The 13,446-nt window shown below is 39.4% G+C and overlaps 1 protein-coding gene across 1 annotated transcript in view; it reads right to left on the bottom strand.

Annotated features, from left to right (window-relative positions):
• Positions 1–13,446, bottom strand: part of LOC147711448 (uncharacterized) — a 1,238,421-nt gene that overhangs the window by 32,431 nt on the left and 1,192,544 nt on the right. The window contains exon 5 of the mRNA XM_086919490.1: positions 2,863–2,979. Coding sequence (XP_086775616.1) covers positions 2,863–2,979 — 117 coding nt within the window. The remainder of the gene's footprint in view (positions 1–2,862; positions 2,980–13,446) is intronic.

Below are 13,446 nucleotides of genomic sequence, written 5' to 3' on the forward strand. Positions count from 1 at the left end.
GGGATCCATTGCATCCTTGCTAGCCCAGTGCCTTGTGACACAATAGATTGGAGCATGCTTAAAAAACATTTCGACCATGAGGACCCAATTCAGTATCACATATGAGAGATCTGGGAAGAACACAGCCTCCGGGATCTGAGTTTGCCTTTATAGCTACAAACGTCTACCGTCAGCCGACTGTGACTGTCCAGAAAGAATATAGTTTCACCAGATAGTTAGGGTTGTGCCTTGGTCAACAAGGGTCTGCTCCTCCTGCTAAGCCAGTACTGGCCCTTAACTCTGCCCTAACCTGCCCATAGCTCCTGCCTTCTAGCTCAACAGATGTACAAGTTTCCCTTTGACTCTAGACCTTACTGTAGTGTCTCATTGTCTAAAGGTAGTTGCTTTGGTGTTAGAACTTTTTTCTAACAATCGTATTGAAGGTGTAGCCGTATAAGGATGTGGTTGAGCTCGGACCCCATAACCAGGATGTCTAACTGCTACTGTGAACTAGAATGTGCAGTGGTGGGCACACGTTCAACTAGCACTTCCTGACGGATCTACTGTTGGTGCAAGTCTCTTAATGTGGACATAGTAAACAGACTACCACCTGTTATTATATTTATGTATCAACAGCAAGTAGTATGCAAACATGGACTTAGTAAACAGGCGGCAATGACCGAAAGGCTTGACTTGCACATATGCAAGGTATTCGAAACTTTCGAAAGACAAATCTGCGTTGCCATTATGTTTAACCTCCCTCTCATGCCCCAACTGCTTGGCTTGAGATATGATAGGTCTCATTACCTAACCGCCTCTATAGACTAAATGGCAATACTTCCAAAATGTTCCTACAGATTAAAAACAGTGAAAACCCCAAACAAATTAATTCAAATTCAGCTAAACGTGTTTGTTCATGCCTTCAATAAACTCTATTTAAAAACATTTTATGGAGACTTTCTGCTTCAAACAGCCACTGTTCACACATGCACCATTCCACGTGCACATTTACGCAAATCCCCCTCGATCCAGTGCAAAGTGCATAAGAATCAATTTTGGTGTTACCATGGCCTACATTTTTCATCAGATGTTTTAATTATGGCATTTTCTAAATTCAGTCCATGATTACATAAGATGTGTGCTAGCCTACCAAGTTTGTTCACTATTATCCATGTATGGTGTCATCAAGTGGTTGAAAAGCAGCAAGTTAGGAGATCCCTGTGTTTTAGTGGGATATGCAGTGCATTTGTTACCAAGCCTCAGTGCTAATAGTCATCAAGAGCTTTCAAGCTCCAATTGTCAAAGAGTGGTTCACAGTGCCCCTATTCTCAGCTGTGTGATATCAAGATATTGGTGCATTTAAAAGATGATCATGTGTTTTACTATTCAAAACGCAGCGAAATGACCAATGTGCAAACGCAGAACTGCGGAGAAGAAACCTTACATCGCTATGAATGGCGTGGGGGCGATTCGGTAGAACCAGAGGGAAAAAGAGATCAGTGAACAGAAACAAATTGCAAAACCGAGGGACGTGTTCCGAAAGTATCCCAGGTTTTCACTCAATTTACATTGCTTAGAGAAACCTCTTATCTCCAGAGTGCCTGGGTTTCAAAGTCTAAAAAAACGATTGATTTAGTTAGGTTCAAAAACCAAGGTTCAAGTCCAAATATACAATAGATTTCAACACTTGATTGCATTTTCCTACAACTCTGGTAACTACTACAAAGAAATGCTTTGTCCAAGCCTTCATTGTACTACAGATTAGTTCTAGAGGAAGTCACACACAATATAACTAAAGCCTCCCTGCACACTTCACTATAAGGGAATGCATTACTAACTTTGAAGTAATAGGGCTTTTTCAGAGGGAGAAGCAATACATAGATTGTGTTCTGACTAACATAAAATTACCTTATTTTACCTTCTCTTACATGGCAAATTATGTCTATAATAAAGCTCCTAAGAACTAATGTAACAGAATGTGTGATCTGCTTTATTGTCTTCCTGCCAAAGTCTCAGGGTAAAACTTGAATGTAGTCTTAATGCATTGTCCCAGAAATGGATGGCTTCTCACACTCCCTAGGACTTTTTGAATGTGTTTTAGAACCAGACAGGTATTTTGCCAATATATACTAGTTGCATTGATAGTGCTGACCAATAGTAGCGAAACAGTCACGGTTATTTGCATAAGAATTAAAGAAACCTCAACACTGATGATTAATGACCTATTTCGCTCTTAAGCAAATCAAAAGCATTCTATCACTCTCCTTACATACCGGGCATTCCAATACCATCAACATGTGGGACTTTCCTGTGGTTTAAGTTCACAAAACAAACAGCCTAATGGTATGGATAATTACAGGCGGAAACCGTTTCTCCTTTGCAAGTTCAAATGATATGCTTTAGATGTTTGGACCAATAAAGTTAGAAATTCTCACATGGTGTGGGAATTTTTCTTCTTGATAGAAAAATTCTGCTGGAGTATAGATCTCCATCAAACATGAACAAGATATACACTTGGACTTCATCAACTAACAACATGCAACTTATATTGAAGGACTGGGTTACGAACACTAGGATCAATTTATAACTTACACTTAGCTGCTCCACAACTTGTGCTTAGTTAAAGGCGGTAAATGCTAACTAAAACAAAGGCCAAAAATCTTAACTTTTTATCATCTGCTAATCTAGATAATTATACTGACATATCAATAAAGGGAGGTATTCAAAAGTGGAGAAGCAAAACAACAAATGATACAGAACTTATCATCCAACAAGTCATAAAAGAAACAACCTCACTTTTCACACATCTGACAGCGACAAAGGTGTCTGGCTTGTAGTACCACCATTGCTCCCATGAAGTACAGGATGAAAAGTGCTCCTTACCTTACAAGAAATAACCTCTTTCGGGCTTCTCCGTGCTCCCACCCGCTGCCGACTGCCATTCTGGGCTTCGCTGCCAGGCCGCCCTCCCCACCTCCATTGCTGGAGTCCCCCAGAAGCCTGTGCGAGTAGGAGAAGAGGCAGTTTATAAGTGCAGCACGTGGGAGCACAACAGAGCCACATAGAGGATTTGTTCTGGTAAAGATAAGGATCAAAATATTGCTGTCAATCAATTCAGTGGTAAGCAGGTCTTCACAAACTATAATTCTACCTCATGGTTCTGTTGACATTAACAGACCACAGGAATATTGGTCTGTGGATACTATGATGCCATCAATAATGGTCCAGTATGTAGTATTGGTGTCAACGTCTATCACACGCATAAAAGGCAAGACTTGCACCCGAAGGTGATGTTGAAGTCAGCTATTTAAGCAAACATGTTGCTGCACTTTTCCATTCAGATGGAGCAAAGGAAGGAGACATTCCCAATGTGAATGGGACATAGGCAATTTATGTACAGCTGGAAATGTACAGATGAGTAAGATTAGTTCAATATAAGGAATCACTGACACCAATACCTTGACCGTGCTCCAGCATGTAATCATTTGGCAGGTTTCATGTCACCAGAATCATGTGATGGAAGTATAGCCATGTCATTCCCAGCTACCCGTCATTGCTTCACAAGCAGTCAAACTACAAATACTATACAATGGCAAACATCCATCTCAATCATTAAAAAAAGGTAATTAACCATTAATGAAATTAAAACACACGATTCGGGAATTGAGATATTTAACCTGTCTTTTGCTGCTCTTAGTGAACATTTGCTGACTGTGGTTCAACTTTTCACATATCCTAATCATTAGTGGTACATCATATGAACATAGCTACAGATAATCCTTATATAGGTTCTCCATGTGAAGGCAACGACTTCCCTTAATGATGTTACGGCTTACTCAATACAAATTTGGGAGAAATATTTTACCTTTTTTTAGACAGTGTTCGAGTGAAAAAATATTTATTAATCTTTTTGTTGAGTTTTGCACTGAAGTAGTGTGTGATCTGCCGTCTCCATCCAAGTCCTTGCCATCGGTTTTTGTAAACTGTTAGTTCATAAATACAGGTGCACTTGTGCTATACTATCCAGTCCTGGTATCTGCCAACCCTTTGGCGCTTCTTGTTATTGTTATCCCATTAACAAGGGAACCAGCTATTATCGTAGGGAGACTTGGCTAATAGTATAAGTTGAGTTTAGTCAAAATGTGAGAAATACCACCTATTTGGTTTTACTTGATCACTGTGGGATTTATTGAAGGGTCACAAACTACTTCTCTATTGCAATTTAATCTTAGAAGAACATGAGGTTTGAACTCAATCATATTACCTTCATAGCAATTAACATTTGGAATTTTTCTAATGTTAACAGTTGTGGCTGCAAATTGACTATAAATAATTTCATTTAGGGTTTCAAATGTGAAGCTGTGGAACGTTGAAAACTATGGATAACAGTATCACAATTAAAAACAAAACGCTGAGGGTTTGACACAATTATTTTAATTCTGGTTGATCCAAAGGTGTAAAAATGATTGGATTCTGATCTCATTGAACTCTGGGATTGGTTGTAGCTGCATTGAGTGAATCTGAAGAATTATTTTCACCTCTACAAGAAAGGTCATTCTAGATCACAAAGATAATGAATAGAATGAAAAGCTGACGAATTCTTGCCATACAGAGTAGGTATAAACCGCAATGTCTTGTTTGCACATGTGCTGGGTTAACTGAAGGACTCCTTACTTCTTTTATTTAAAAAGTTAGCTTTGTTAATATCTTACACTGGTCTTAAGGTCACATTTATTCTTCAGGAACTAGGGTTGAGTCTTCCTTTCCTTGTTTCAATTTAAAGTAGTGCTTTTTGCCGAAAGGGCAAACATTTTCTGTACACACTACATGACAAGTAATGAGGAATGTGTTTAGATTTCATTGTTAGTTTTGGAAAACACAATCATGAACATGAAAAGAAGTTGGGCAGGCAATGTATTCTTGCTTTTTCACAACTTCCTCCGGTAAATTATTATTTTCACTTTCACAACTGCTTTTATGTCACATACCATGGCAGTAGCTTTGCCCCACCCCTCCCATACTCGAGAAACAGTGAAACGTCAGATGATAGAGGCTTTAAGGGACATTAATGATGGAAACACTCTTCACTAATTTGTCAAGAAGATATTCAGATTAGTTGCTCCATATTGCCAACACTAACAGCTGTGGCAAGATACATGAATATGGGGATGCCTTCTTGTTTAAGTTTTGGATTCTCGTGACTCGAGTGCACATATGTAGGCACACATGATGCCCTTTTTACAGATAGCATCTTATCCGGCCCTGATTAGAGACTCATCTTTTTGTTTATCCATATGAGCACTCCTGTGGTCTTCGGTAGGTGAACCATGGTAGCTTGTCCTCACTTTTATCAAAGGACACCAAGGTTCTTCTTTGATGGCTCACTCCATTCTTCAGGTCAAAAGCTATCCATTCTGTTAAGGGGGTTTTGAATCAGCCATGATAACAGGGTCCCACACTTTTTTCTGCTGCAACTTGTTAAGCATCAATATTGTCCCACTATCTGACAAGCATAGAGTGTGTCCTGAACACATGTACCTACATGTAGAGAGGTGAGAGGAAAAGGGTCTTCAATCATTGTCTGATCTATCCATACAACACATATAAAGATTGATGGACCTTAAGAATATCTGCCTTCTCTTATGATCCCATTATTTTGGGAGCAATTCCCTCACCAACGTGTTGTGACATGCTTCATCATAGGGCATGCTTTTACCTCTATTGTATTGTAATGTACAGTGGTGGGACCTGGGCATACAAAGCTCTTTGTTAAAGTAAGGGATTCTGGTCATAGATAGTTAAAACAGTCTAGATGGTTTCAAAGCAAGAAGATTTTTATTTCAGTTCCTCTGACAGGATTAAAAAAATGTGGTTGGTCTTAAGGCATGTATCACCCTTTCATCCCTCAATTCGAATCAACAAGTTTCAGCCAATTGTTATACACCCAAATGGAGCATCGGCCTTCTTCAGGACTGGTAGATCCCTACTTGTTTATCCTCTTTACTGTGGCAGTTATTCTGCCGCAGGGCTAGACATTCCATTCACAGGCGTAGTCATGATGGCTCCTGGCTGTCATGACCACACGCCCGCCGTGACTCATGATGGCTGAGAGCCGTCATGAGCATGGAAGAGGTTTTGCTCTAAAGAGTCAGTAGTCATGTTGGCATTTCAAAAGTATTAGTTACACAAAGCGTCAAAGAAATGTACTAAAAGGTTTTTGTTTTTTAAACTATGGATTATTTTACTGTATGGTGGCCATAAGTACAGATGGCAGTGTAATTAGTCAGAAGACATATATACAATAGCATTTTGGGGGACAAAACTGTCACACACTACTTAAAAGCTTTAGTTAAAAGGCATTGGAACATGTTGACATGAACTGAGGGATGACAGAGTGATAAATGCCATAAGACCAACAAAATATTTTTTTAATCCTGTCAGATGAGTCTGCCAATAAAAATCTAATTGATTTGGGAACCCTATACACAGTTGTAATCTCCAATGACCAGGATCCATTACTTTAACATAGATCTTTTGGTTTGACGAAGCTCCACCATTGTACACTATGGTGCAACAGTTGAACAATCATGCCCTATGATGAACCATGCCGCTAAAATTGGGTGAGGGCTTTTTCCAAAATAATGGGACCATAAGAGAAGGTGGAAAGTGTTGAGGTCCATCAATCTCTTTGTGTCATGAACAAATGTGAAAAGTACAGAGGCTATTATTGCATAAGCTGCAAAATACTAGCAACTGACTTGAACCTTCTAAAACTTGGAACCGCAAGTGGATTTTAGCAATTAGAGTTGGGGGAATGATCAAGATTGTGTGGCATGATCCTACTTGTTGGGAAATACGGTGCTCTTTGTCATATGTATGTTTTTATAGCAGGTATTGAATGTGTTCAGTTTGGCACACATTTCTGTCTCAAGATACCTATGCCAGGCCTTTGCCAGCTCTGGTGAACATTGCTCAACACTTCTAAATTTAACAAGAATCTTCTAACGTATTTAGACATGCATTGTAAACTTGTTTGTGTGAGCAACAATACTTTAATCTATTCTAGGCTATCCTAGAAACAATTCTAATGCTACCTCTTTTCAAGGTCGTTGTGGTAAAAGTTGATGATTTACAACTAAATTCGAGGAGTAGGTCAGGAATACTGCAAGAGTAAGTCACGCCTACCTACTACAAAATCTTAGTGTCAAGCTTAATTATTTTGACAATCATTAACTAAGGAGAGGCAATATGCAGGGAGAGTAATAGACACAAAATATATTTTTAGATCACTGTAAAGCCTAGGGAAAAGTAATTGTTACTCGCCACCCAGTCACCTGTGATCTTGGGCAACCAGGGCTTTTGGCAATGAAGCATCATAGGTGATTTCTTTCTAGCAATATGAAGTGCACCGCCCAGGTGGGAGAAAGAGCAAGACTGGCTGAGGGTGGGAGAGAGTGAGACGAGAGAGACAGAGGAGACAGAGAGACAAAAATATTAACTCAGCCAGATGGCTGGAGCTGAATCTTTGTTCCTTTTCCTTTTCCAGTCACATTTATCTTAAACGAGAGCCCTGGCTGGCCTTTTCCCTTGCATTCCAATTGCCCTGATTAATTTTCACAAAACAATAAAGACAGACTCCAAACTCTTTATTTTAGAAAGAAAGAAATGAAATCCTGTCCAATGGCACAATGAATTGCTTTTAAATCATTCTCGTTTAATCGCACACAGATTGTCATAGAAAAATTTAGTATAATGTAGTTATGATTTTGTGGTCCCCGAGGGCTTTGGGCTGGCCTTAATCCTATTCATAGTCTAAATGACCTGCCATCTCCTGCACTGTGTGTACACCAAATCATCAGCATGGAAGTAGGCAGTGACGGGTGATTTATCGCCCGTCCACCAAGCGCGATGGCGAGGAGGATTTGACTTTCGACGTAGGCTGGGTCTGAGGCTAATGCTGAAAAATGTAATCTGGAAGATTTCAGTCTCAATTAAAGCTACACTGCATTATAACGCATGTAAGTGCAGATTCCAAGATGTTTGAAGGTGCAATGGGGCATGCCGGAGTGATCAGGCTGACCTAGGCATGAGAAATTTGTTCTCACAGACCAAGCCTGAACCTTTTGTACAATCATGGTTGTTGTTCCGCTAGTCCTTACCCCCATTTAAAAATGAAGTGGCAAGGACACCTTGGGTAGATTTACTTAGTGCATAGGCCTAGGCACACTGTTAATTACATCAGTGTCATTTGGGAATTTCGCCGTACGTGCAATTTGCAAAATTTACACAATTACGCATACATTTCAGCTGAGACTAGAGCGCATAGAAAATGTACTAACTGACAACTATTTCCCTGTACAACCAGAGCCCTCCCAGCATTTCACATACATTTTTTGTGGAAGGTATTCCATGCAGTTAAACATTCAAACCCGGCATAAGCAAACCTCAGGTTGATTAATTTCTCAAATCTTTACTGGAATTTAACAGAAAAATAAAACCAGACGTGTGTTGGTTGTCATGTACCACACAGAAAATTAGATTTCTATGTAATACATGAAAATATATGGCTGGATATTTTGAACGACTAAATGAAAAGGCTAAATCCTGTTTCAGACTAAAAAAAAAAATAATGTTCCTTACTAGTAGTGTTTTCACTGATGTTTATTTTCCCCATGAAAAATCTTTTTTTTTTTTTTTTTTGTAAAGGCTTTTTGCCTGGGTTGTTCAATGTATTTGCTTCCTTCAAGCTTTACCAAGGGACTCAAAATCAGATACATTTTGGAAGAGGGGTGGGCACCTCCCCACCTCCCCAACTAATTGGACTCCTACGCACCCCTGTAACACTGTTTCATGTCACTTCACAATGTGCCCATCCGACTCAACGCCGTTAAACAATTAAATGCTGAACGTAAAACTATTTTTAAAAAAAAGTTAATAAACAAGTGCTGCCTATCGACCCATTGTTCATGCAAAAGGCAATGAAAAATGTTGCAGTTTCTTATAGGTGGAAAATTAAAACATGCATCTCTTCAGATGGTTAGTGTTTCTAAGGAGGGTAGCATGGCAGACAAATAAAAGGATATATCTATAAATGAAATTCCCAAATATAAAAAGATAACAAACTGTTGTGTCCTGCAAGGCAAAAAAAAATCAGATACATAATTAAGACATATTTGGGGTGTGATGCCACAATCCGAGTGCACTGGAATCTTTCAAATATTAAAATGCATACACTTTGGTAGGTCCTGAAGCCCACCCCCGTGAGCACCTTCAAACAACAACCTCTTCATGAAGCAGCTGCAAGTGGTCTTGTACAAACAAGCACTTAACACTTGGGCACCAGGAATGCGTTTGATTTGCTGGTCCCCAGAGTGGTTCAGGATCGTTCTTTACGTGCTGACTGATATATATATATGTATGTTGAACATTTGTAATTACTGCATATGGCTGGAAAGTCTTTAGTTCCTAACGCACCACACCCTCTTTTGTTTAGTGTGATTGTCAGTATTTTAGGATTTTTTCCCGCATTTTCGTAAACTTGTAAAGTCTTAAATGGATTGAGGGGGCCTAAAGAGATCGTCTGGGTTCATACTCAATTGTGGGAGGCCCACCCCTTCTTTGATTGGGCAGTGGATCATTCATTCCTCAGTGGCATGCCCTGGCGCACGGCGGCGGTCTGCAAGATGACACTAGGTATTCCCATGGTGCTCGTTCTTTGATGAAAATGTGACTAATAGACAGTACTACTCCCAGGAACCGCTCGACGCTTGGAAATACAGGCTACAGGAAAACCCTCAGGATAGAAGACCGAGACAGATGAGAGCTTTAGGCCTCACAAGTGTGCATTGTGTGCATACACAGAAAGGCAGGGATACATAAAACAAGCCATGACGAAGGCCCCAGACCCGACCAGGCTCATAGAGTGGGACAAAACATGTTGGCACAGACATAGGGGGTATAATTGAACAATTATTTTCAATAAAAGAGAACCCAAACATATTTTTTATCCATACCCCAGGTACCCTATAAATAAAGGAACATCTTTGGGAATGCTTGTAGGCATTTTTAACAGTATCTTTCTTCTGGATCCCTGCTTATCCAGCTTGATTTAATTTAAGAACTCCCATTTCAAATTAGTTTGAGTCCAAACTAGGGTTTGGATAGGCGCCGATGATGAAGCATGTCATGATATCCAAGAGATTAGGACAGAACATCTTCACGTATGGTAGGATCCAATTTCTTTCTTCATCCTATCTCGTTGACAATACCAGTTGCTATTGTGTATAACTATAGATGCTGTGAGAGTGCAACTGGTTTCATTGTCTCTTGCTCTCTACATTGTGATACGAGCCCTGGCACTTACCCCAATGCTGATCAACCATGCTCTTTTGTCCTTTGACAAGAGGCCAATGCAATATTTCAGCTTCCAACAAGGGTTTTCAACCTGCACTTTCCGGTTTCATATAGTTTCCCACGTTTGTTCTCTCTCTCTAGAAACCTACCTGCTGACAAGCTCCTTCGACCAAACTCTCCTCTATCCACAGTGTTTCTTGTGTACTTTAGCCTTCTACTTTCCTCAACTCACTTGTTCATTTTGCATCTGCTTAGGCAAGGACAACACTAATTAGACTTAAGCCTACTTTGCTAATGTAGTTATGAGCCAGAATTAAAGCAAAAGACTGAAATACATTAAGTGTCACTGTTCACAATTTATTATTGTTCTTGTGATATAATGAGTGTGTCATCCTATTACAAATCAGAGACAGCCTCATTGTGAGTGTTGGGAAAATCTTGAGCCGTAATTGTACACCTGGGATTATATAACACCCAACCTTGCATTTATTCTCTTTGTGCAATGCTTCTGTCCCATTCCAACATAAAAAGGGATCACCTGTGGTATCGGTGCCTGTGCACACGATTACATCAGCTTTCAGATCATTTTTACTCATATAAGTGTTTGCAGCTATCACAAGTTGAAATCAGCATGGGAAAAATCTGAGGGGCATACACAGTTTAAATAATTTTTAACGCCAAAAGCCTGTTTGCACCAGAATAAGCATTGCAGATCACCCTCTGGTGAGGGCCAGAGTTTATGCATTCAAACGTTTTTTTTTTAATTTTGAGAAGTAGGGATGGGAGATATGGAGAGTGTCCGAACAAGTATGTCCAATCCCCTTGCTACTTCATCTTCAGGTCTGTCTTTCTGTCACACCACAATTCACCCTGTGTCTCTCTACGTTTTTTTGATCATGTTCCTGACATTTTAGTGCTTTCATACATTTACCGCCACCTCAGACATAAATCTCTTTACAGTATTGATGATCTTCTCAGAAGTCCAGCTCCTTAAGGGCCTTAAGGGCCAACAGTGAGCGAGTCACTGCTGGCAAAAGCTTTGGGTCTGCAATCAATGAAAAGCTACACTTATCACCATCAGTGCTCTGAAGTAGCTGTATGGTGAGATGTCCGAGTTATAAAAAAACTCCCTAATTAAATCAACAAATATAAAAATTAACCTTCCCATAACTTATACAATCTCATGTTTTGTAGTTTTACAACCACAACCAATGGCAAGCTCCTCTACAATACTTTTACTGATTACATTTGTAAATGGCTCTCATTTCATGCTCCTTCTTTCTCTAGTCGAGACTACTCATATTTAAGTATGTCAGTTTCTCCTCATAAAACTCCAGGTGAAGTATAGACATTTTCAGATTAGTCAATTTGGCGATGTGCCACCTAGAACCGAAACCAACACTCTTGAAGAGGCTTTATGTATATGTCTTACAGTGGTAACACAGTTTGAACATTCCAACTTGGTAAAACCTCCCATCTGGAACACAAAATTCTGCTGCTAGTCCACATTTCTGTATATCACATTCTTTGAAATCATTAATCAGCATTACTCAAGGTTCTCACTCTTGTGGATAAACTTTGTTAGCTTTGTCCTTGTTTTGTGGTGCTCTCCCACTGATCCTCTACTCCAAATACCAACGAATTACTTGAGTGTTACCTTGAATTTTAGGTGATTCCTGTAGGATAACTCTTTGAATTTTCATCAATCTACCTTAAAAGTGTTTATTTATCTTGATTATCACCTCAATATCATACTTTAGTCATTTATGCAGTAAGGCATACCGTGAGCTTCTGTCTGTAACACTTCTGATCAGAGGCAATGCTTCCTAAATAGGAGGAAATGCATCACTGCAAGGCAGTGGTGGAGCTTGGTTGTTGATACCAGGCAGAACATGTCCTTTTATTAACTCACAAAATTCTATTTTTAAGGGAGTGTTGGAAATCCTCCCACTGCTCCTGCCTCCAATGAAAAATGAAGGGTCCTAACTCAGAACCTTGCTGCACTCCTCTGGCCAACCCTTTCTCTAAAGAGTGATTTGAAAGAGTAAATTGGCTTACCCATAAATATTTACCTATTCATCAAGTTGAGTTTACAAGCTTGGTGCTCATAACATGGATGCTAAGTGTCCTTACAAGTCGGTTTTTCTAGAAAAGAGGGAAAAGATGTACCCATGTCAAAGCTGTACACCTTCATTTCTGTTTCCTGATCTAAATCTCTATTCTCAGTGGCAAAGTCCATATAGAATTTCTCAATAGATCCCTCTACCTTTGTCACTTAAATAGGACCACAACCTTATTGTTTACCTGAGAACGTATAGTATTACAAAATGACTGACAAATACAATTTCAAATATATGGACATCAAAAGAACAAATACAAAATAATAATATACAAAACCGGTGACGTTGAAGAATTGTCCAAATCTAAACACTATCCCATCTAATGCAGGATTAAGTTACATTTCTATTCTAAATCCGGTCCTAAAATATTTGGATGCAACTGATTCATTTAGGCATTAGGTGCGTGTCAATATTTTTATAGATAGATCTTTGTATGTCGGCTTTAGTTTTGCAGTCTTGATTTCAGATTTTTTATTGTTTTACCTTATTTTTTTGCAGACTACATTTATATGAAATGGTGCAACTATCCCAAAGATGTACAGTTGAGGATGATGTCCAACCTCATATATATTATTACGGATATTATTGAAGCGATGCAAATTAATCCACAAGAATACTTCTAGGTGGGTAACAATTAAGATACTTTAGTGGGCCATGCATCTGCACCTTGGGAGGGTTGACTGATCTCTTAATGTGCCTGATGTGTTTGGACACAAGTGCCATCGAGTGTTACAGCACCATGAGGTTCACCCGAGTACGTATAATCTTAGCACCATATCTTAAAGGCGTTTATGCTTCGGATCATGACCATGGTTGTATGTAATGAGTGTGCGTGTCAGTAAACTTATTTTGGCACTGTTAGTTTCCTGCTTCACACAGATACTTACCACTGATTCAAGCTACTGGTAAGCACCTGCTCAAAAATCGGAACAAACACAACTTTTCTTCATCTCATCTTGAGAGGTAGATCTCAAAGGGCTGAAAATTATATTTT

The sequence above is a fragment of the Lissotriton vulgaris genome, chromosome 5 (genome assembly GCF_964263255.1).
Source record: "Lissotriton vulgaris chromosome 5, aLisVul1.2, whole genome shotgun sequence".
Lineage (NCBI taxonomy): Eukaryota > Metazoa > Chordata > Amphibia > Caudata > Salamandridae > Lissotriton > Lissotriton vulgaris.